At 40.5% G+C, this 21,607-nt stretch overlaps 2 protein-coding genes across 2 annotated transcripts in view; one reads left to right on the forward strand and one right to left on the reverse strand.

Annotated features, from left to right (window-relative positions):
* Window positions 1–21,607, reverse strand: part of IAPP (islet amyloid polypeptide) — a gene marked incomplete at its 5' end in the record, with an annotated part of 432,665 nt that overhangs the window by 305,244 nt on the left and 105,814 nt on the right. The gene's annotated exons all lie outside the window — the stretch shown is intronic.
* Window positions 1–21,607, forward strand: part of LOC311588534 (solute carrier organic anion transporter family member 1A5-like) — a 41,788-nt gene that overhangs the window by 1,115 nt on the left and 19,066 nt on the right. Inside the window, exons 3-9 of the mRNA XM_084766275.1 lie at window positions 3,181–3,322; window positions 6,742–6,874; window positions 10,732–10,838; window positions 11,251–11,397; window positions 13,618–13,716; window positions 15,430–15,651; window positions 17,539–17,703. Of these exons, the coding sequence (XP_084622401.1) occupies window positions 3,181–3,322; window positions 6,742–6,874; window positions 10,732–10,838; window positions 11,251–11,397; window positions 13,618–13,716; window positions 15,430–15,651; window positions 17,539–17,703 (1,015 nt within the window). The remainder of the gene's footprint in view (window positions 1–3,180; window positions 3,323–6,741; window positions 6,875–10,731; window positions 10,839–11,250; window positions 11,398–13,617; window positions 13,717–15,429; window positions 15,652–17,538; window positions 17,704–21,607) is intronic.

Here is a 21,607-nt window from a genome sequence, read left to right on the forward strand (position 1 = left end):
TTTACCTGCAATAATGTATGAATTATTAGAACCCAATCCTCACATTTCCCTTCAGTTCTCACATGCTTCAAGAGAGTCCAGGTGTCTAGGCTCCTAACCTTGTCCAGATGCTTTCCAGATGTGGCATTTTGTACAGTTTATACAACCTATTCCTACTTCATGGTCTTCCAGTGAAAAGGGCAATGGTGGTCTTAACATTTCAAGACTGAAACATTTTTTGAGACTTCTCTCTCTGTGGATCTGACTCTCTCTGTATGTCTGTGTGCTCAACCTTTAGGACTATCCTCCCCCTCTGGTGTGAGAGATTAGACACAGGTGTCTGCACACACCAGGAAACTCCTCTATCCCTTATCAATAATTCCTCCTACACATAGAAGTTGTTTCATTTATGTACATAAATGTTTTGCTCCTGTGTATGCTGGGGTACCCGGTAAGTATCTAGTAATCTTTGAGGCCAGAAAAAAAGTGTTGGATCCCCTGTAACTGGAGTTGCAGGTGATTTTCAAGCATTAATCATGTCTGTGCTGGGACTGAACCCAGGTCCTCAGCAAAAACAACCGGTGCTCTTAATCATGGAACTGCATCTCCAGCTTCAAGTCTGAGTGTAATGAGGAATATGGTGATTGTTAGTTACAATGGTTGTTAGAACTTGTTGAGAATATTTATCAGGTATTTATAATCATGACTTCTCAAAGTTTGTTTCTGGTAATTGTTTTAGTTTGGGTTTCTATTCCTGTAAAGAGACACCCTGGCCACAGCAACTCTTATAAAGGGAAACATTTAATTGGCTCTGGCTTACAGTTCAGACATTCAGTTCATTACCATCATGGAAGAAACTATGGTGACCCAAAGGCTGACTGGGCTCTGGAGAAGGAGCCATTGGTTCTGCATCCAGTCAGCAGGCAGCAGGCAGAGAGCGACTGTGGGCTTGGCTGGAGCTTCTGATTCCACAAAGCCCACCCACTGAGCCACTTCCTCTACCAAGGCCAACGTCCTAAGAGTACTGCTCCCTGGTGGCCAAGCAGTCAAATTTATGAGCTTAAGGGGGCTGTGTCTAGGCAAACTATCACAGTTACTTTGGAGTTTAACAAGAGTAGATACTGGTGTGAATGTTTTTAAAAAAGTTAAAAACATGATTTTACAAAAGAAAATTTAGAGTAATTACTTTAAAATAATCATATAGCTCTTCCTTTCAGAAGTCTGAACTATCTAGGATGTTAAAGTGGTCAAATGGTCCCCGTTGCCAGAATTAATGAAGGTCCTGCTTCATACACTTAGAAACATAATCATTCAGAAAAATTTGCTGAGACAGGGGAAAGGATGGCATTCATGGGCTGCAGTCATGCGTGCACTGTGCCCTCCCAGGTGCCAAAGGTTACTTCTCACCCAGGGGCTACACAGATTGCCCTGGTTAAGCTGCACAGGTAAAAGAAAACTAAACCAAAACTCCTGAATGTTGAAACAGAACTGCTAACAAGAACAGTGTTGATGAGAAAGAGAGGAAGAAAACAGTAACCAGAACATACTATGTGTAGATGCAATCACCAATGGTATATTTAATAAAAACTATTAAAGAAAAATTTCTCTAGGGGGCTGGGGAGATATCTTGATCAGGAAAGTAGTTGTCTTAAAAGCAGGAGGGCTTGAGTTCAGTCCCCAAAGCCTGCAAAAAAAACCAAAACCAAACCAAAACAAAACCACTAGGCATGGAGACGCACAAGTATAATTTCAGTGTGATGTGGTGTGCTGGGGAATAGATTCAGGCAGATAATTGGGGATCACAGACAGCCAGTTTTGCCTCATGGATGCATCCCATGCAGGTGTGTGTCTCTGTTACTAAAAAAAAAAAAAGAGCAAAGCTTGAGGAATTACACCTGAGGTTATTCTCTGTCTCCACATGTGCATAGCCACACATGAACTCATCCCGCACAAACATACAAACATAGTATCACAAAAAGAAAGCATGAAAAACACTTAAGAGACAAAAGAAAACTCTTAGGAAGCGTGGAAAGACTGTTCCAAAGGGGTTTGCTTCAGATGCTGCAGTGCTGAGGTAAGAAGTCAGCAGGACTAGCTTTACCTGTACAGATGTCAGGTAGCAGTAGACCTGAGGCAACATGGCCACTGGCTTATTTTACTTTCTACACAGAACCAAACACTTTAGAGAAAGAACAGTGGGCTCATTACCAATTTAGCTTCCTTTTCCAAAACACAAAAAGCATAACTGATCTATCCAAGTGAAAATTTTAAAGTGTCAGACACACCCACTAAAAGATTTGCAGTGGGAAGAGTTACATATCTGTAAATGACATTTAAATTCAGAACAATAATGTCTAGAGATGGAATTATACTGTACTACAGATGTAGAGTACTTTTGAGGCACACAGAACTTGGTGTTCCCACTTCTCTCTCTCTTTTTTTTTTTTTTTGCTTATGTTAATGCTAAGGTTTTTCTTAATTAATTGATACTTGTGACAGCAAATTTATGATCAATCAGTACTAATCTAATACAGTATAATTTGAGCACATAACCACCCTTTATCTTGCAATTGAGGGACATCAAAAATGTTCTGCCCTGGGTTTCTATGCTAAGAACACCACATGGACTGCTGAGATAAAATGTGACACAGAGTATTCAACCATAAAGAATAAAAATCACAGGTCACATTGCTGTGGCCACTGACTCCTGTAGTGAGAATGTGGCATTTCATGTCCAAGATACAGAAAAAGATGAGAAGCTATTGAACTGGTCCAGGACATCCAGAGACCTGTCATTCCTGCTGAGGGAGCATAGTAGGCTTGCTGCAGAAACAATGCCTGGTGTAATTCTGTGTTCTGTTCCTTCCCTTTCATAAAGGGGACATCACTTGTTTAATGATAAAGACCCATCAACCGTTGTGTCTTATGTAAAACAGCTCCAAGCCACAACCCCATGCATTTCTGTTTGCATAAGGTACACTGACAAAAGAGCAAAGCCATACATATTGACAAAACTAACCACAACTAGCAACTATTCTGACTCCACTTTTCCAGAATGAGGACACTGTGACAGACAGAAGAGAGATTACACTTTATTGGATACAATTCTTCACCTCATAGCAGAGGCTGTTTTTTCAGTTGATGGCAGGTATGTATGTGAAAAACAACTTCCTCTCTTTATCTCATTTTTTTTCTTCCTAGATGTTTCTGTTTGCATTAACCTGGGGATATGTGAGTAAAGGTCTATCAGGAGCTTATATGAAGGCCATGCTCACACAGATAGAGAGACAATTTGATATCCCCACATCTACAGTTGGGTTAATCGATGGGAGCTTTGAGATAGGTGAGTTATTTTTACATTACTTATTTATATATATTAATATTTTACCCTTGTTTCTTGCATTAGACTATATAATCTGACAGTGTTACATGATTCCTTATGTTGACTGAGTAGCCTGGTGTGGTTTGAAGAACCCGCTTATTTAAATATCCTTATGATGGAAGCTAATTATCACCACACATCCTGACACAGTCTGTTTCTCTGAAGAATGGCAGAAAACTAGGGGCATTAATATGTAATTACATCATGTGATAACTCAATGAGAAGCTAGGAAGGGCTTTTCCTTGATATTTTAGAAGTTTTTGTAGGAGCCTGGAGGAACTTGTGTCCAAATGAAAGAGCAAATGTTTCTTTTCCCCTGCTGTGTCTGTGAGGTTGACTGCTCTCCACTCCTAGTCACCAGGGAAGATGCAGAAGCTTTCCTCTGTCTGAGTGTGTCAGACACAGCTGCTAAGAAGAGCAAATGAACTTCAATCCTGCTTTTGGGTGATGAACTGGGATATGAGAGTTCGAAAAGGGACTGAGAGAAATATTACTTTTATACATAAAGTGACCTGGAAGCCTTGGTGTCTCTCTTTATCACAGTTTTTACTTCCTTCATGGTGAAATTGCCTTTAATGCATTTAATCAAAACAGCAAAGAAAATGGGAATTGAGAAGAAGCTCACTCACACTGAGGATGCTCAGCCCTGTCTCCCAGGGTCAAGCTCCCCAGTGCTTCCACTTGCCCCTGTGCCCATGCCTTCAGTGGAGTTAGGATGAATGCCTTAAATGGACCCCACACAGATTCACTCATGGTCTATGTGTTAGATGCAGCAAGTGTGGGACATTGGTTACCCAAGGTTCTATGGGACACAGCTGTGCTAGGGAAGTCAGCCTACTGAAGGAGCAAAGGTTTTCTAGACAAAGAAGTGGACAGGTGAATGTGAAGGCTGGATTTGTACAGAGGGTGAAGCATCAAATCATCCGTGTGGGGATGGAGTCAACCAAGTTTTATGGGAAGTTAGAAGTTGTTAGAACCTGAGCCTGGAGAGATGTACACGGATGAGAAATGGGTAAAGGCTCTGGCTTGCTCCAGAGTATGTATTTTATACATTGGTGCAGAGAGCAAGTATGGGGTTGAGAATGAATATTGATGTGTCTATGCAGAGGACTCTTTATGAAAACCAAATCACATTTCAAGATAATTTTTAATTGCATACGTTAAATTCTATTGGCGGACAGGAAGCCAGTTGTACTGAAGTAAAATTATCTGCACATTTAAACAGCATGTCAGCAAGGGATATTTGTGCTTTTTAACAATAGGGTAAATCGTTAAGATCTTTTTAGGTCTAATAGACGTTTTAAATTGATAATGATGAGATAAGATAGATATTGATTTACATTCAGAATTTTAGATGTGCCAAGATAGGAAAGCTATTTTCTTCAAGGCCGCCAAATACAAATAGTCAAAGGAATAAAAATGTAACATTTATATAATTTCTGGTTGTTTCATGGTTCTTTTTGGTGTAGGTAGTTTATTGTACATATATGCAATGATATAAATGTATATGTAAAAAATTTAAAAATATTTAATTAAAAAAGGCTAGGCTTTCAACCAAAAAATATTATAAAGTCCTTTTTAAAAAGGTATGCTTTGCTATTCTCCCATGCTTCTCTCACCTAGAGTCCCAATAGGATGTCCTCCCCTCTGTCCCAGTTTCCTGGCAAGTGAAGGCTTTCATGGGCCTTGGGCTAGTATGCAGATATAAGTGAGTATATACCATTTGAGCTGAATAGCAAAGTAGAAGGATCCAGAGGGTCCTAGAAACCTACAAGTAGAACATTATGATAGGCAGATTTGGGCGCAGGGGTCCCGCTCAAACCACGGCACCAGCCAAGGACAATACAGGCGGTAAACGTTAAACCCCTACCCAGAGCTAGCCAATGGACAGAGCTTTCTCCACAGTTGAGTGGAGAGTGGGGTCTGACTTTCACACATACTCTGGTGCCTCACCTTTGACCATGTCCCCTGGAGAGGGAGACCTGGTGGCACTCAAAGGAAGGATAGCAGGTTACCAATAAGAGACTTGATACCCTATGAGCATATACAGGGGGAGAAAGTCCCTCTCAGGAACAGTCATAGGGAAGGGGAATAAGGGGAAAATGGGAGGGAGGGAAGAATGGGAGGATACAAGGGATGGGATAACCATTGAGATGTAACTAGAATAAATTTTTTAAAAAAGGTATATTTTAGGGGTGAGCCAAACCACAACGTTATCCTTCTATTGGTGTAGTAATCATGAATTCTCATGTCATTACCACTCTCTACCTTACTATGGAAAGAAATGCCCAGTTATTGATTATTGAACACTGCTCTTGTCCAAGTTCACGGAAAAGTTTGTTTTTTAAATTATTATTATTATTGTTGCTGTTAATTTATTTAGGAAACCTCAACTTTCTTTAAACTTCATTAATTTCAGACTAAGTGTTAAAAATTCCTGTTTAATATAGAAAATACTAGCTATTTATACAACCGCTGGCTGTGACAAGTGAGTTAAGGGGCAGTCTTACATAGAAATAGTTGTGAGAGGAAGATTCACATTGGTCAGTTATAGCAGCCTTTGTTGACCATTTCCCCAGGCCTTTCCCTACAATGAAAGACACCTTATCTCTCTCCCTATGAATTACCTGAGGGGCACAAAAAGGCAATGTGGACAGTGAACCCAACCTAATGCGAGGAGGGAATTTTTTTTCTTTTCAACTAATAGATACTTCAGACAATATCCTATGCAGTCATAGGGGATACAGCCACATACCAGAAAGATGCATGCAGAGTCTACACAGTGGATGTCCTGGGACATCACCTTCTGCATGATGACGTCAATGACAGAGTGAGGCTGTCAGAAGAAGACAGATGTGGGGCACACACCATTCAAAATTGTGCTAAGGATCTTCTACTTTGATTGCAGAGTAGAGAGAAACACAACCGGAAGAAACACAAAGCTTTCATATATCTTTCAAATATTTGAGATCACATAGAAGTATACTAAGTCATTAGAGAAGAGTGTTTCATTTTTTCTGATCTTTCCTTTATATATAATATGAGCATTGCAAACATTCTCATCAAACCGAAAATATGTAGTTTATAAAGAACTTACTTATGTATTTGGTTCTTTTCAACTCACACTTTAATGTGTCCCAAGTGCATCCCAAGGATAATCCTGAATAAAGCTTTAGCATTCTCCATAGTGGAAGATAACTTTCCTTCAGTGTCACAATTGCTTTACCTATTAAAACAATACAGAAAACTTTCTAAGCTCCTACTTTTGTATTAAGGTGGTTGTTAGAAAATGAACCCTGGTGTCCAAATGTTGGAGAGGCTGTTGACTACGAGCTGCTAACACTTTACTGAAACCAGCATTCTCATCCCCTCCCCACCAGGAAACCTTTTGTTGATTGTGTTTGTGAGTTATTTCGGAAGGAAGCTGCACAGACCTATTGTGATTGGTGTTGGATGTATACTTATGGGTCTTGGGTGCTTCCTAATATCCCTACCTCATTTCCTCATGGGCCGGTGAGTATTCCAGTCTGTGATGATATGTGAGGTTCAGCTTTCATCTACTGGAAATGATCTCAGAATTCCTCTCTGGGAGAAGTAATGCTCCCCCAAAGTACAGAAGGCTATTATGGAAATTAGAAGATGTGGTGTCCAGTCTGCCAATACGATTTGTGGCACTTGTGGTCTCGGGTCCATGTAGGGTCCCATCCGATCCATTTTTGCAGTGGGGACTTGAGACACCTGTTTCATGAAGTTGAGACACATGAACAGATTCTCTGAATCTACCAACCCTTAAGCTGGGTCCTCCATCAGTGCTATTTTGATAGTTGGGTTACAAGAGGTCTACAATTTGACGAAATCATGGGTCACCAATGTCAAGGCTGATTTTTATTTTCCTGTTTACAAAAATAACTTACACAGAAAATTATAAAAGTGAAAATTTGTCTCGTTATCTCTTACTCCATTTCCTGGTTTCTGGGGACAGTTTTTGAGTTCTTCTGTTTGTCTGAGTCTTGGAAGTTTTTAATACTTTAGTGCTAAGTGATATAAAAATTTACTATTTATATTTGCATGACTATAAAAATGTTTTCTATGCTAGAAACATGCTATTCTTTGTTGTAGAACTTAATTTTTAACTAAATTTAATACCCAGCCCCCAACTTTTTTTTCTATTTTCTCTACTCCACCTTCCTCTGAACTTTGAACCTGTAGGCCAGCTCAGGGACATTTTTAAGACATTTTGCATCATTGTTTCCCCATATGAAATTGTTTTATTTCCTCCTTTTATCTTTCTCTTCCTCCTGCTGCGACAGGGGTTCAAAAGGCTGAGATGGTGGCCAAGTCCAGAAAGAGCAGGCTGTTGGATTTGCTGCTGTCTAGGATTTGAGAACATCTGTAGCTAAGAGGGGGCAATGCAGGTCCATCAGGCATCATCTCTGAGGCTGGACTTGAGAACCTGTGGGTAGCTGCTTTGATGCTGTCCTGGATACAGGAAATCTTGGCAAGATAACAAGACATATATGTGGACAGAAGACAAAGTTAATAGGTTAGGGAGAAATTTCCCTTTTGGTGTACATTTGAAATGTTTGGGAGAATGAATAGAAGTTTTAGAGTGAAGAAGAAAAAAAAGCTTGAACTTGGAGAACCTCCTTCCATTTTACCTTAGGCATATATTTGAAACTTTTGGGAGAGCCAAGAAGGGGGAGCTTGAAAATAAGGAGCCTCCTTCTATTTCCCCATTGTTGGTGGTAATTAAAAGTTCTGTTTTGGATCTATCCGAGTTTGGCTGCAGAGGTGTGTAAGCTTAGCAGCCCTTAATGTGAGCATAGGGATTTGAGATTCTCCAGAAGGGATCCCAGAGGAGCCTGGAGGTTTGGCAAATGGACTATTTACACGGGGAGGTGGAGTCAGTGGTCCACTGGGGCATCCCCCAGTGCAAGGTTTAACTCAAAGGGTTGGTACAGTCTGTTTCAGAAACTCATCGGTGCTGGTAAGTGACAGCACAGCCATGAACAGGACTGAGCTGGCCAAAGGACACAGTCCACCTAGTACTAGGGTTTTAACAGTGGGAATAAAATGGCATTAGCGGTGGTCTCATCCAATGTGAAAGTCCTAACTGAGGGTTCATGAGAAGGACCAGGCACAGTAATGCAGACCAGCATTGGGGTACCTTTGTTCCCCGGTTAACCAGAGAGGTGTCTCTGGTGTCGACAGACTCTCAGACAAAGAGAAGCATTTATGCTGAGTGGGAACTCACCAATCCAACTGATGTTGGGTGCAGAAACATGACAATTGGGTAGTTAGGGAAGGGAGTCCCAAACCAGGGAAAGAGGGAGGAATCCCAAGTTCCAAAATAGGCAATAGATGAGAAGCTTAGGCTATTGATTGGCAGTACTTATCTGGATACCATCTGACCTGAGAGTTAGATTTCCTATCCCTTTCAAGAATCCTTTCAAGTTTGCAAAGGAGATAAAATTTAGACATGCCAGCACCATTATTGTTTAGAATTTGCAATGAAATACATATTGTACATAAAGGCAGTAGACAAAGACTTTTGGGTCAGCATAGCATAAGCTTGGGAAAAAAAAGTTTGTGCTAAAAGCATGAAGCCAGGTGTGGTGACACATGCCTGCAATTCCAACAGTTGGGAGGCAGAGGCAGGCGGATCTCTGTGAACTGAGGCCATCTTGGTCTGCAGAGCAAGTCCAGGACAGCCAAGGCTCTACAGAGAAACCCTGTCTCAAAAAATAAACAAACAAAAATGCATGAATACTCTGTGAGGTGAGACTAGGAGAGGCAGAAGCCTTATGGATCTTTCTGACATCTGTAAGACAGTAATGAGAGGAGGAGAGAAACCTGCTGTAGAGCAGAAGGAGAAAATCTCACCTGATCTTAGTTTTCAGCATCAGAACACATCACTTAAAGGGGCTTCTTCCCTCCGTCTAGAAGACTGGATGTATATAATTTAAGCACAATAGGAAAGATTTTTAAGTCTATATTTAAAGACATGCCAAAAGAAATTTAAAGTCTTGAGCTTGAAAATATGATAGTGGATGGTATAGTGATTTTTTTAAACCATAGTTAGATGAATAAATCAGAGATCCATGGATTAGTGTCAAAGTTCTGAAAAGTCAAAGCAGTAGCATGGCAGCAGGAAGAAATAAAACATCATTTTTAGGCATCCCAACCATCATAACTTGCATTTACTAATTTTTTCCTTTTTTATTAATTTATTCTTGTTACATCTCAATGGTTATCCCATCCCTTGTATCCTCCCAGTCTTCCCTCCCTCCCATTTTCCCCTTATTCCCCTCCCCTATGACTGTTCCTGAAGGGGATTACCTCCCCCTGTATATGCTCATAGGGTATCAAGTCTCTTCTTGGTAGCCTGCTGTCCTTCCTCTGAGTGCCACTAGGTCTCCCCCTCCAGGGGACATGGTCAAAGGTGAGGCACCAGAGTACATGAGAAAGTCATATCCCACTCTCCACTCTACTGTGGAGAATGTTCTGACCATTGGTTGTTTGAATTCTTATAAAGGAAGGGTAGGGCCACAGTTCAGAGAACCCAGAGCAGATGCCTTGTTTTGTGTTGTTTGTGTCTATAAATCTTTTATCTTCTTAATTCTACTTTATTGATGCACTTTTTTCTTGCTTTTGTTCTTTATCTCACACCAATTTTTACCAGGAAATAGTCTTGTAGAAACACAACAAGATGACATTTGGGAATATGAAAGCTATGTCACCTACATGTAGAGACTTGAGAGGTCAGTGTAAAGAAAGTTTATGGGTTTTGGTGATTTTCAAGTTTTCTGAAAAATATTGATCACTAATTTGAATCAATCAGGTTTTTTGTTTGTTTTGAGTTTTGTTTTTTGAGACAGGAGCTAATGCAGTCCAGACTGTCATCAAACTTTTTGTGTAGCTGAGGGTGGCCTGATATTCTGATTCTCAAATGCTTTGATGACGTCGTGGGACACCACACCTAGTTCATACAGTTCTGGCACTTAATCCCAGACCTATATGTGCAGCCTAAAGATACATATTTCTTTTTGTTTGTTTGCCTGTGGTGTGTGTATGTGTGTGTGTGTGTGTGTGTGTGTGTGTGTGTGTGCATCAGAAGAATACTTAGGGAGTCATTACTCTCCTTTTGCCTTCAGATAGGTTCCTAGATTTAACTTGTATAGCAAGTGCTTTACCTACTGAGTCATCTCACTGGCCCTGCCATAGGATTTATGTTGATTAGAGTGACTGCTGTGGAAACATGTCTTTACTGACTCTGGATGCCATGTTTTAAGGGAAGCAGGATTCAGTTATCTTCAGATGCTCCCATTGTACTCAGCCCCTCACAGTGAATGTTTCCTGTGTCCACACAGATATGAATACGAAACAACGATTTCACCTGCAATCAACTTGTCCTCAAACAGCTTCTTGTGTGTGGAAAACAGAACCCAGACCTTAAAGCCAACGCAAGATGCAAAAGGTTGATTAGTGCTTCTCATTGCTTTCTTCTCAGAGACTCCCCATAGATACTCTTTTACTACAGGCTTTGAATGCGACCCTGGGCTCAGTAGACATGTAACACAGATCAACAAAATTTAACTCCCTCTTCAGGGAAGGGAGTTATCTAATAACCTAGCATGCTCTCCCTCCTGAGTTTGAATATATTTATTAAGAGTGCTTTGTTTCTTAAGCAACATCATAGATTTGCTCCAACAATGCAAAACTAGGTAGAGGATGGCTTTAGATACAAGATATTATCTCTGTGATTGGTTTAGTTTGCTTTTCTGTTATGATCATAAAAAACTGAGGAATGTTTACCAAAATTTTTGAATTAACTCTTAGTCACAGTTGACTGTTAAATACTTGTGTCGTTTTCTCTTATTTTAACGCAGAGTGTGTGAAAGAAGTCAAATCATTAATGTGGATACATGTGATGGTAGGAAATATCATACGTGGGATTGGTGAAACTCCCATCATGCCTTTGGGTATTTCCTACATAGAAGATTTTGCCAAATCAGAAAACACCCCCTTCTATATTGGTAAGTATGAAAATCATCCTGAGGAGGGTAGAAACCAGTTATTGATTTGGATGCTTTGTGGTTTCCAGAATGTGAGCAGAGGGCTACAACATTGTTGGTCATAATATTGCTCAATGGGGGAATTTAGTAATAGTTCCTGTCAAGGCCCTTCATCAAGCTGCTTCTCACTGTTAGAGAGTCCTTTGGTGCCACCACATTATCTCAAAATCCTTTAAAGGTTCCCTAATATTTCCTGGAAATGTTCCTTAAATTTAATTGTTTGTTTTTTTAAATTTTGCTGCTGTTAGTTTCTCATTCTTTCATTTCTAGTTTATTATGACTTTAATATTGGCCATTTTGTGTCTGTAGTATTTTAAAATATAGTTTACTTTCCCTCCCTCCCTCCCCTCTCCTAACTACTCTCCCACACTTTTGATGTGCTGGGTAGAGAATAGTGATTCATTCAGCTATGAGGCACAATGCTGGTTCCAACAGAGTGGCAGAAAGTTTCGTAAGGAAGGACACTAATTGAAAATGAAAAACCTTAAAGGGTTAGATAAAATACTCATGAGTGCATTGGGATCTAGAAAATTCACTGGAGGTTGGAGATCTTTTGGGAATCATTGCATAGAGAACATCAAATAGCAGGGAATGTCAGGGAAAACAAGGGAGATAGAGGAATTTGATACTGAGAAATCAGGCAGAGAGAGAGGAAAAGACAAAATCTAAAGTGAAGAGAAGGAAGGAAGTTGAAGTTGTTCATATCTGGGTTTTCAGTAGCTAAGATGGGACCAGGAAAGTATCTGAACTGCAGATAGGTTGGGCGACACTGGAGGTGGTTGCAAAGAAGCCAGGTTCTGTTGGAAGAAAATGAAATAGTTAAGATGAGAAAGAAGATTAGGACAATATCACAGAGAAGTGCTGTGATGAGGACACATTCTTTCTGTGGAAGGAAGTTTCAAGAGGGGAGCTTTGACGAAGATGCACTACAAGACATTCATTATAACACACACTGATTTAGAAACTGTGCTAGTTTCATTTCTGTTGCTGTGAGAAAACAGAACTTTGGAGATAAAGGGTTTCACTTAGAGAAAGGGGTTCATTTGGCTTACAGTTGCATCATAACAGGAAGTCATGGAAGCAGAGCCTGAAGCAGCTGGCCACACCTACAAGAGCAGAGAGAGTGGATCTTTGCATACTATGTCTTTGCTTGCATAGTTGTGCTCAGCTGTATCTCTACTCTTATACAGTTCAGGACTCCCTACCTAGGGAATGATGCCACCCACAGGTGGGCCTTCTCACATCAATTAACTTATTAAAACAATTTTCTACTGACTTGTCCACAGGTAAACTCAGTGTAGGCAGTACTTCTTTATACTTCCTTAAGACTCTCCACTCAGGTAATTCTAGGTTGTGTCAAGTTGACAACTAAAGCTAACCATCACAGAGACACTAGAAACTTGGCTATGGAACCATCAGAAGACCTTGCTCATAACATGGCTCTGACGTGACTACCTGTCACTGTACAGCCTTTGCCTTTATCTGAGCATAAAAGGGAATAATGAAGCTTCTGTGTTAGTCACCTTTCTTCCACTTTCATAAATACCTGAGATAATTGTTTATAAAGAAAAAGGACTCACTTGGCTCACAGTTTGGGGGCTTTTGGTCTATGTTGCTGGACTGTACGTTTGGAGACCTGTCATGAGGAATCTCAGTATGGCAGAAGGATGCGTGGAATAAAACCACTCGTCTTGTGACTGGGAAGCAAGTATAATGAAGAAGGGTTATGGTTCTACTTAGATGACCTAAAGATCCCCCCACCATGCCCTGCATTGAAAGGTTCCATCAGACTCCAGTGCTTCCCCCCTGGGAATCATGTCTATACAAATGAGGTTCTGGGGAATATTTTATAATGAAACAATTAGAGCTTCTTTTTCAATATTTATAAAATTCAATGTACATGTAACACATATGTACATGATATATATATTTGTATATATATGTATACGTTACATATATACCAAGCTTAATTTATTTATGTGTTGAATTTATAAAAAAATATCTGAGATAGTGTGGTGTGTAGCTTATTGGCAGATCACTTTCCTGGCCTATTGGATTCGATGACCTCCTCTCCAAAGGAAGAAAAAGAAACCTAGGATTAAAAATTCAATCTTATGGCTTTATTTATGCAAGCAAATTCTTTGTGTGTTCATTTAAATTCTTGTCTTTGTTTACTTCTAGGGATTTTGGAAGTAGGAAGAGTCAGTGGCCCTCTGATTGGACTTTTGATTGGATCCGTCTGTGCACGCATATATGTAGACACTGGGTCTGTGAATACAGGTAACAGAATGCATTTTATTTATACAGTCCAGTCCCTGGAGTGTGGGAGAATGCTCAGAAATGCTGTACTGATGGCTCTTATGATCCTTGGTTATATGTACATCACTTACAGACCTAAAGGGAGCAGAGATAAGGATAAAATGCCTTATTCTGATTCAAAATCCACCATTCTCCCACCATATTCCAGCCACACCATTGATTTAAAATATTTACATACATAGGTTTTTTTTTTTAATGAGCCAGTCACTTTGGATAACAAAACAGATGTTTCAGTTGTGCAATGATCATCAGTTTAGAAAGGTTTCCCGTGACAAACAGAAATACCTACTTACATTTAAAAAACATATCGCCACATACTGCTAGATAAAATTAGTTAATTTTTTATATGTTAATTTATTATAATTTATTCATATTACATTCCAATTGTTATTCTCTTCCTTGTACCTTCCATTCCCACCCTCCCTCCCTCTTCTGCCCTATACCCCTTCCCCTCCCCCAGAGACCTCTCACAGAATGGGATCTCCTCATATGACCACAACCTATCAGGTGTCATCCAGATAGCTTGCTTCCCTTTCCTCTGTTTGCCCACCTGGCTTCCCCATCATGAGGAAGTCATCAAATTGGGGGCACCAGAGTTCATGTCAGAGGCAGTCCCACTCTCCCCACAACTGTGAAGAATGAGCTGTCCGCTGGCTAGATCTGAACATGGGGTCCTGTTCACTGCCCTTGGTCAGTGCAACAGTGTGTGCCGCCCTCTGCCCATGGGTCCAGACCGCCAATGGCCTTGGTGGTCTCCAGGTGGGGCTCCTAAATCCTCTAGTCCTTCCATTGTCCCCATTCTTCCATACCATTCTCAGTATGGTACACTTACACAATGGAATGCTACTCAGCTATTAAAAATCTTGAAATTTGCAGGCAAATGAATGGAACCAGAAATGATCATCCTGAGTGAGGTGACTCAGACCCAGAAAGGCATGTATGACATATACTCACTTATAAGTGGCTATTAGCCCAACATAGATGTCCTCTGAGAGACTCCAAACAGTGGGGGATCTGGACAGATGCTGAGACTCTGGGTGGAGTGTTGAAAGTGGAATTAGTTAAATTTTTAAGTGGATATACAAAGTGAATAGAATTATTTGCTATCATACATTTTATCTTATTATCTCTGTGTGCACACGTGTGTAGTGTGAGAGGAGGTCAGAAGATGTCAGGAGTCCTGAAATCAGAGTTACAGGAAGTACTAAGTTTCTATCTGAGTGCTGGGACTAGAACTCAGAATCTCTTTAAGAACAATATCTCTTGGCCTCTGAACTCTCTGTAGGCCCCTTCCTCACCCTATGTAATGTTTTGAGACAGGAATACATCAGGTTAAAGCTAGTATGTTTCAAGTCTTGTTTCTGTCTTTTTGAAACATAGTTTTAACTATTATGGCACATAGTACTCCAGAACCCTTTCTTATGACTTAACTTTAATTTCACCTAGTTGATGAGCCTCAGGCACTTTTTATGCAGGTCTGAATTAACCCAGTGGAGTGGCAGATGCCAGTAATCCCAGGCTTCGGGAAGAAGAGGCAGAAGATCATAAGTTCAAGGTCCAAAGAACAAATGACATACAAAGTTTATGCTCAGAAGGAATATGAAGCTTAAAAACTTTCTACAGTTTACAGGAAAGAATGATGCAAACTCATACAGTATCTATAATTCTTTACAGACGACCTGACCATAACTCCCGCTGACACACGCTGGGTCGGTGCCTGGTGGATCGGCTTTCTGATCTGTGCAGGAGTGAATATCCTCACCAGCATCCCCTTCTTCTTTCTTCCCAAAACTCTCCCAAAGGAAGGACCAGAGGATAATGTGGATGAGACTAAAAATGGCAGAGAAGAGGAGCACAGAGAAAGAGCCAAGGAGGAAAAACACGGAATCACTAAAGGCAAACAGGAAAACTTTAAACTCTATTTGGTTTAGCTGGTCTGTGGTTAGTGGGCACTTGTCACACTGTGCTGAGTTAAGGTAGCTTGTCCCTAATTGGCTCAGTCAGCTGTGATAAACTTCTTCCATAGTTACCACTTGGGAACAACTGACATGATAGGGAACCTGACTTACCTTAGGCTTTATGAAAAATTTAAATTAATGTGAATACACATAAGTAAATATATTTTTTCACCTATTTGAAAATCCTATTTTATAGAAAATATTATTCCAAATAAAAAAGCATGAATAATCATAAATCCAAGCAGAAGATAAAGATAAATACCTGTTTGGTAAGAAAAATGTTAATTTAACCGTGAGCATTCTTGAAGTCAAGGCGGAAAGAGAAATCATGGCAGGTGACATAATCATCTACATTTAAAGTGTGTGATAATTACAGAATTGGTCCCTTAGAACAGACTGTTTTAAACAACCAGTGATGTCATTAACCTATGATGCAGTGTGGAGATGGTTCTGTGAGAAGCTAGGATGGGACAGCAGAACGTCCTGGCACAAACTGCTGGAGGGAGCACTTTACTGAGGATATTGCTATTTGCTCCACCACTCACAGCCCCCACATATGTGCATTGAATAGTCACAGGTCTTCCCTGAACACTACAGACCATGGCTGAGGAACCAGTCACTCTGGGAGCCAGTACAGGGGATTAAACATTCTTAGAATCATGGTCATTTTAGCGATTTTCCTTAAAGGGCCAGTGCTGACTGCTCTGTGAGATTTTGTCCTCTGCCAGATCAACATGATTTCCACATGATCCCACTCTCCACAGTAAAGTGGAGAGTGGGATATTACTTTCTCACATACTCTGGTGCCTCACCTTTGACCATGTCCCCTAGAGGGGGAGACCTGGTGGCACTCAGAGGAAGGACAGCAGGTTACCAAGAAGAGACTTGATACCCTATGAACATATAGAGGGGGAGGTAATCCCCCTCAGGAACAGTCATAGGGGAGGGGAATAAGGGGAAAATGGGAGGGAGGGAAGAATGGGAGGATACAAGGAATGGGATAACCATTGAGATGTAACAAGAATAAATTAATAAAGGAGAAAAAAAAGAAAAAAAAAGAAATTCTAAGCAATTTACTGATAATGTTGTAAAATTAGAAAATCAAGAGAGTAGACATGAAAACACGTAAAGGGAGGAGACTATTTCTTGTGAATTTCAGCCAAATTACCTTCAGTGAGATCCAATCTGTTCAGTAGAGGCATGTTCCAAACTTGACTCTCCAGTTTCTTAAACTGGAAGCAATTTTGTCCACTCACTTGCAGGTGTTTAGTGCACACCAACTGGCACAGCATTCCTTCGTGTTGAGATGTTTAAAAACATCACTAGCTGCCTCTATTGCACATCCTGCTGTGAGGTGCTGGTGAGGTGCCGGGTTGTCTGGGCTGCAGCATGATTCCTGGAGCCTTCACAAGCTTTTAGCTTATCCATTCTTGCACAAAAGAGTGATAGCATCAGAGTCTCACCTCAGACTTCACCATAGCATGTCCCTTGCAGATTCCAGAAAACAAATTCATCATTGTCTAATGAAGGCAGCATACCAATACTAGAGAAAAGAGAAAAGCAAATAAAAGGGTGTGGCCACAGACTTGAATGCATATTCCTGTCGATTGTCTCGCTGGCACAATTGGGTTCTGGTTCTTATATGGCCTGTTTGTTGTGCCACAAACTTCCAGAAATGACTTAAACAATGATATAGAACTTTAGCCCTGAAAGGACAGAGGTATTTGTATCAGAGCACTGCATCTGAAAGAAGATTTTAGGAGAAGACAGGACAGAAAATGCAAGGCCAAGTTAGCTTGGTGGTCTCTACACTCTCTCGTTTCAGATTTCTTACCATTCATGAAGACCTTGTTCTGCAACCCAATTTATATGCTTTTCATCCTTCTAAGTGTGCTCCAGATCAATTCATTTGTTAATTCATTCACCTTCATGCCTAAATACCTGGAGCAGCAGTATGGAAAATCAACTTCAGAGGCAGTCTTCCTCATAGGTATGCGCTTCCATTATTTCCTTAGTAGCACTTTATTGTACCACAAAGATATGATAAGATATGATAAAACACAACTAGGAGACCGCAAAGAACTTAAAGTATGTTAGGATATTCTTGTAATTTTCTTTTCCTTTCCAGTCTCCAGGGAAATCAAGAAAAGAAAGGGAAATGAAAAAGCCTGAAATGTGCTCTAGTTCTCCCTCCAGTCAGCATCACACCTACAGCAGGCTTGGGGGAAGCTCACACCAGTCAGTTTTCACACACCAATGTGTCACTTCAAAGAGGGATGCAGAGTCAACTCCCTGGGACTCTGTGTCTCACTCCCAGATTTTACCTCTGGGCTTCCGTTCTTGCTCTCCTCACTCCTCCTCAGTCAGATGCTCGGTCCCTGGTGGTCTGAGGAGTCTGTGCAGCCACAGTCTGCTTTTCTTGTTAGCTCACTAAACTCAGGCATCATAGGCAACTTGGATTTTACTTGGGTTCATTTTGCTCCTGAAAACTGAGGACCACAGGCTGCTGGCATCCACCTCACCCAGAGTTCTCTGAAAGTCCAAATGCCAGTCCTCACCCTGAGCTGTGTAATATTAAGTGCCACGGTGTGGAGCTGCAGAGGACGGTCACTATGTCCCAAGCCTGGTGCTTCACTGTGATTTCAAGCCAGCCAGAGTTTTCTCTTCCTGTGTCTTTCCTTTTTCTCCTTTGATACTAGCTTGGAAAGATTGTCTTGGGGGAAGAATGCTGGCCAATAGACAATGCACAAAGTGTTGTACAGTTGATAAGCATGGATTCATTAGTGACTTTTTAAAAATTTTTTTCCTTTATTAATTTATTCTTGTTACATCTCAATGGTTATCCCATCCCTTGTATTCTCCCATTCTTCCCTCCCTTCTCTTTTCCCCTTATTCCCCTCCCCTATGACTGTTCCTGAGGGGGATTACCTCCCCCTGTATATGCTCATAGGGTATCAAGTCTCTTCTTGGTAACCTGTTGTCCCTCCTCTGAGTGCCACCAGGTCTCCCCCTCCAGGGGACATGGTCAAAGGTGAGGCACCAGAGTATGTGAGAAAGTAATATCCCACTCTCCACTCTACTGTGGAGAATGTTCTGTCCATTGGCTAGATCTGGGTAGGGGTTTAAGGTTTACCGCCTGTATTGTCCTTGGCTGGTGCCTTAGTTTGAGCGGGACCCCTGTGCCCAAATCTGCCTATCATAATGTTCTACTTGTAGGCTTCTAGGACCCTCTGGATTCTTCTACTTTGCCATTCTCCCATGTTTCTCTCATCTAGAGTCACAATAGAATGTCCTCCCCTCTGTCTCAGTTTCCTGGTAAGTGAAGGCTTTCGTGGGACATGCCCCTTGGGCTAGTATGCAGATATAAGTGAGTATATACTATTTGAGTCTTTCTGCTTCTGGGTTAACTCACTCATTATGATCATTTCTAGCTCAATCCATTTATCCACAGATTTTGGGAATTTCTTGTTTTTAATAGCTGAGCAGTATTCCATAGTGTATATGTACCACAGTTTCTTTATCCATTCTTCTACTGAGGGACACTTAGGCTGTTTCCAGGTTCTGGCTATTATGAATAAGGCTGCTATGAACATGGTTGAGCAAATTTTCTTGCTGTGTGCTGGAGCATCTTCTGGGTATATTCCAAGAAGTGGAATAGCTGGGTCTTGAGGAAGCCCTAGTCCCAGTTTTCTGAGATAGCACCAGAGAGATTTCCAAAGTGGTTGTACTAGTTTTCATTCCCACCAGCAATGAGGGAGTGTTCCTCTCTCCCCACATCCTCGCCAGCATGTGGTGTCGCTTGAATTTTTCATCTTAGCCATTCTGATGGGTGTAAGATGGAATCTCAGAGTTGTTTTGATTTGCATTTCCCTGATGATTAAGGAGGTTAAGCATTTCTTTAAGTGTTTCTCAGCCATTTGATATTCCTCTGTTGAGAATTCTCTGTTTAGTTCCAAGCCCCATTTCCCAATTGGGTTATTTGGTTTGGTGGTGTTTAATTTCTTGAGTTCTTTATATATTTTGGCTATTAGACCTTTGTCAGGTGTAGGGTTGGTGAAGATCCTTTCCCAGTCCATAGCTGTCATTTTGTTCTCTTGACAGTGTCTCCTGGCTTACAGAAGCTTCTCAGCCTCATGAGGTCCCATTTATTAATTGTTGACATTAATGTCTGGGCTGTTGGTGTTCTGTTCAGGAAGTTGTCTCCTGTGCCAATATGTTCCAGGCTCTTCCCCACTTTTTCTTCTAAGTGACTTAGTGTCTCTGGTTTTATGTTGAGGTCTTTAATCCACTTGGATTTCAGTTTTGTGCAAGGTGACAAATATCGGTCCAGTTGCATTTTTTTACACATAGACATCCAGTTAGACCAGCACCATTTGTTGAAGATGCTATCCGTTTTCCATAGAATGGATTTAGCTTCTTTGTCGAAAATCAAGTGACCATATGTGTGTGGATTCATATCTGGGTCTTCAATTCGATTCCACTGATAAACCAGCCTGTTGCTGTGCCAGTACCATGCTGTTTTAATTACTATTGCTTTATAGTACAGTTTGAGATCAGGTATGGAGACTCCTCCAGAGCACCTTTTATTGTACAAGATTGTTTTAGCTATTCTGGGTTTTTTGTTTTTCCATATGAAGTTCAGAATTGAGCTTTCAATATCTTTAAAAAATTGTGTAGGTATTTTGATAGGGATTGCATTGAATCTGTAGATTGCTTTTGGTAGGATGGCCATTTTTATTATGTTAATTCTCCCGATCCATGAGCAAGGAAGATCATTCCATCTTCTCATGTCATCTTCAATCTCTTTCTTTAGAGTTTTGAAATTTTTTTCAAACAAGTCCTTCACTTGCTTAGTTAGAGTAACTCCTAAGTATTTTATATTGCTTGTGGCTAATGTGAATGGTGTAGTTTTCCTAATTTCTTCCTCTGCAAGCTTGTCATTTGTGTATAGGAAGGCTACAGACTTTTTGAGTTAATTTTGTATTAAGTCAATTTGCTGAAGGTGTTTATCAGCTGTAGGAGTTCTCTGGTGGAATTTTGAGGGTCACTTATGTAGACTATCATATCATCTGCAAATAGGGATAATTTGACTTCCTCCTTTCCCATTTGAATACCCTTGATCTCCTTTTGTTGTCTTATTGCTCGGGCTAGAACTTCGAGTACTATATTGAAGAGATATGGAGAGAGCGGGCAGCCTTGCTTTGTTCCTGATTTTAGAGGAATTTCCTTGAGTATCTCACCATTTACTTTGATTTTGGCTATAGGTTTCCTATATATAGCCTTTATTATGTTGAGGAAAGTGCCTTGTATTCCCAATCTCTCTAAAACTTTAAACATGAATGGGTGTTGGATTTTATCAAATGCTTTCTCTGCATCTAAAGAGATGATCATGTGGTTTTTTATTTTCAGTTTGTTTATATGGTGGATTACATTGATGGATTTCCATATATTAAGCCATCCCTGCATGCCTGGAATGAAGTCTACTTGGTCATGATGAATGATATCTTTGATGTGTTCTTGTATTTGTTTTGCAAGTATTTTATTTAGTATTTTTGCATCGATGTTCATCAGAGAAATTGGTCTGAAATTCTCTTTCTTTGTTGAGTCTTTGTGAGGTTTAGGTAGCAATGAGACTATGGCCTCATAGAATGAATTTGGTAATGTTCCATCCCTTTCTATCTTTTGGAGTAGCTTGAAGAGTATCAGTATTAGCTCGCCCTTGATGGTCTGGTAGAATTTTGCACTGAAACCATCTGGCCCTGGGCTTTTTTTGGTTGGGAGACTATCAATGATTGCTTCAATTTCTATAGGTGAAATGGGACTATTTAGCTTGTTTATCTGTTCTTCACTCAACTTTGGCAAGTGAAATTGATCAAGAAAATCATCCATTTCCC

This window comes from Acomys minous, assembly GCF_964271855.1.
Source record: "Acomys minous genome assembly, chromosome: 17".
NCBI classification, from domain to species: domain Eukaryota; kingdom Metazoa; phylum Chordata; class Mammalia; order Rodentia; family Muridae; genus Acomys; species Acomys minous.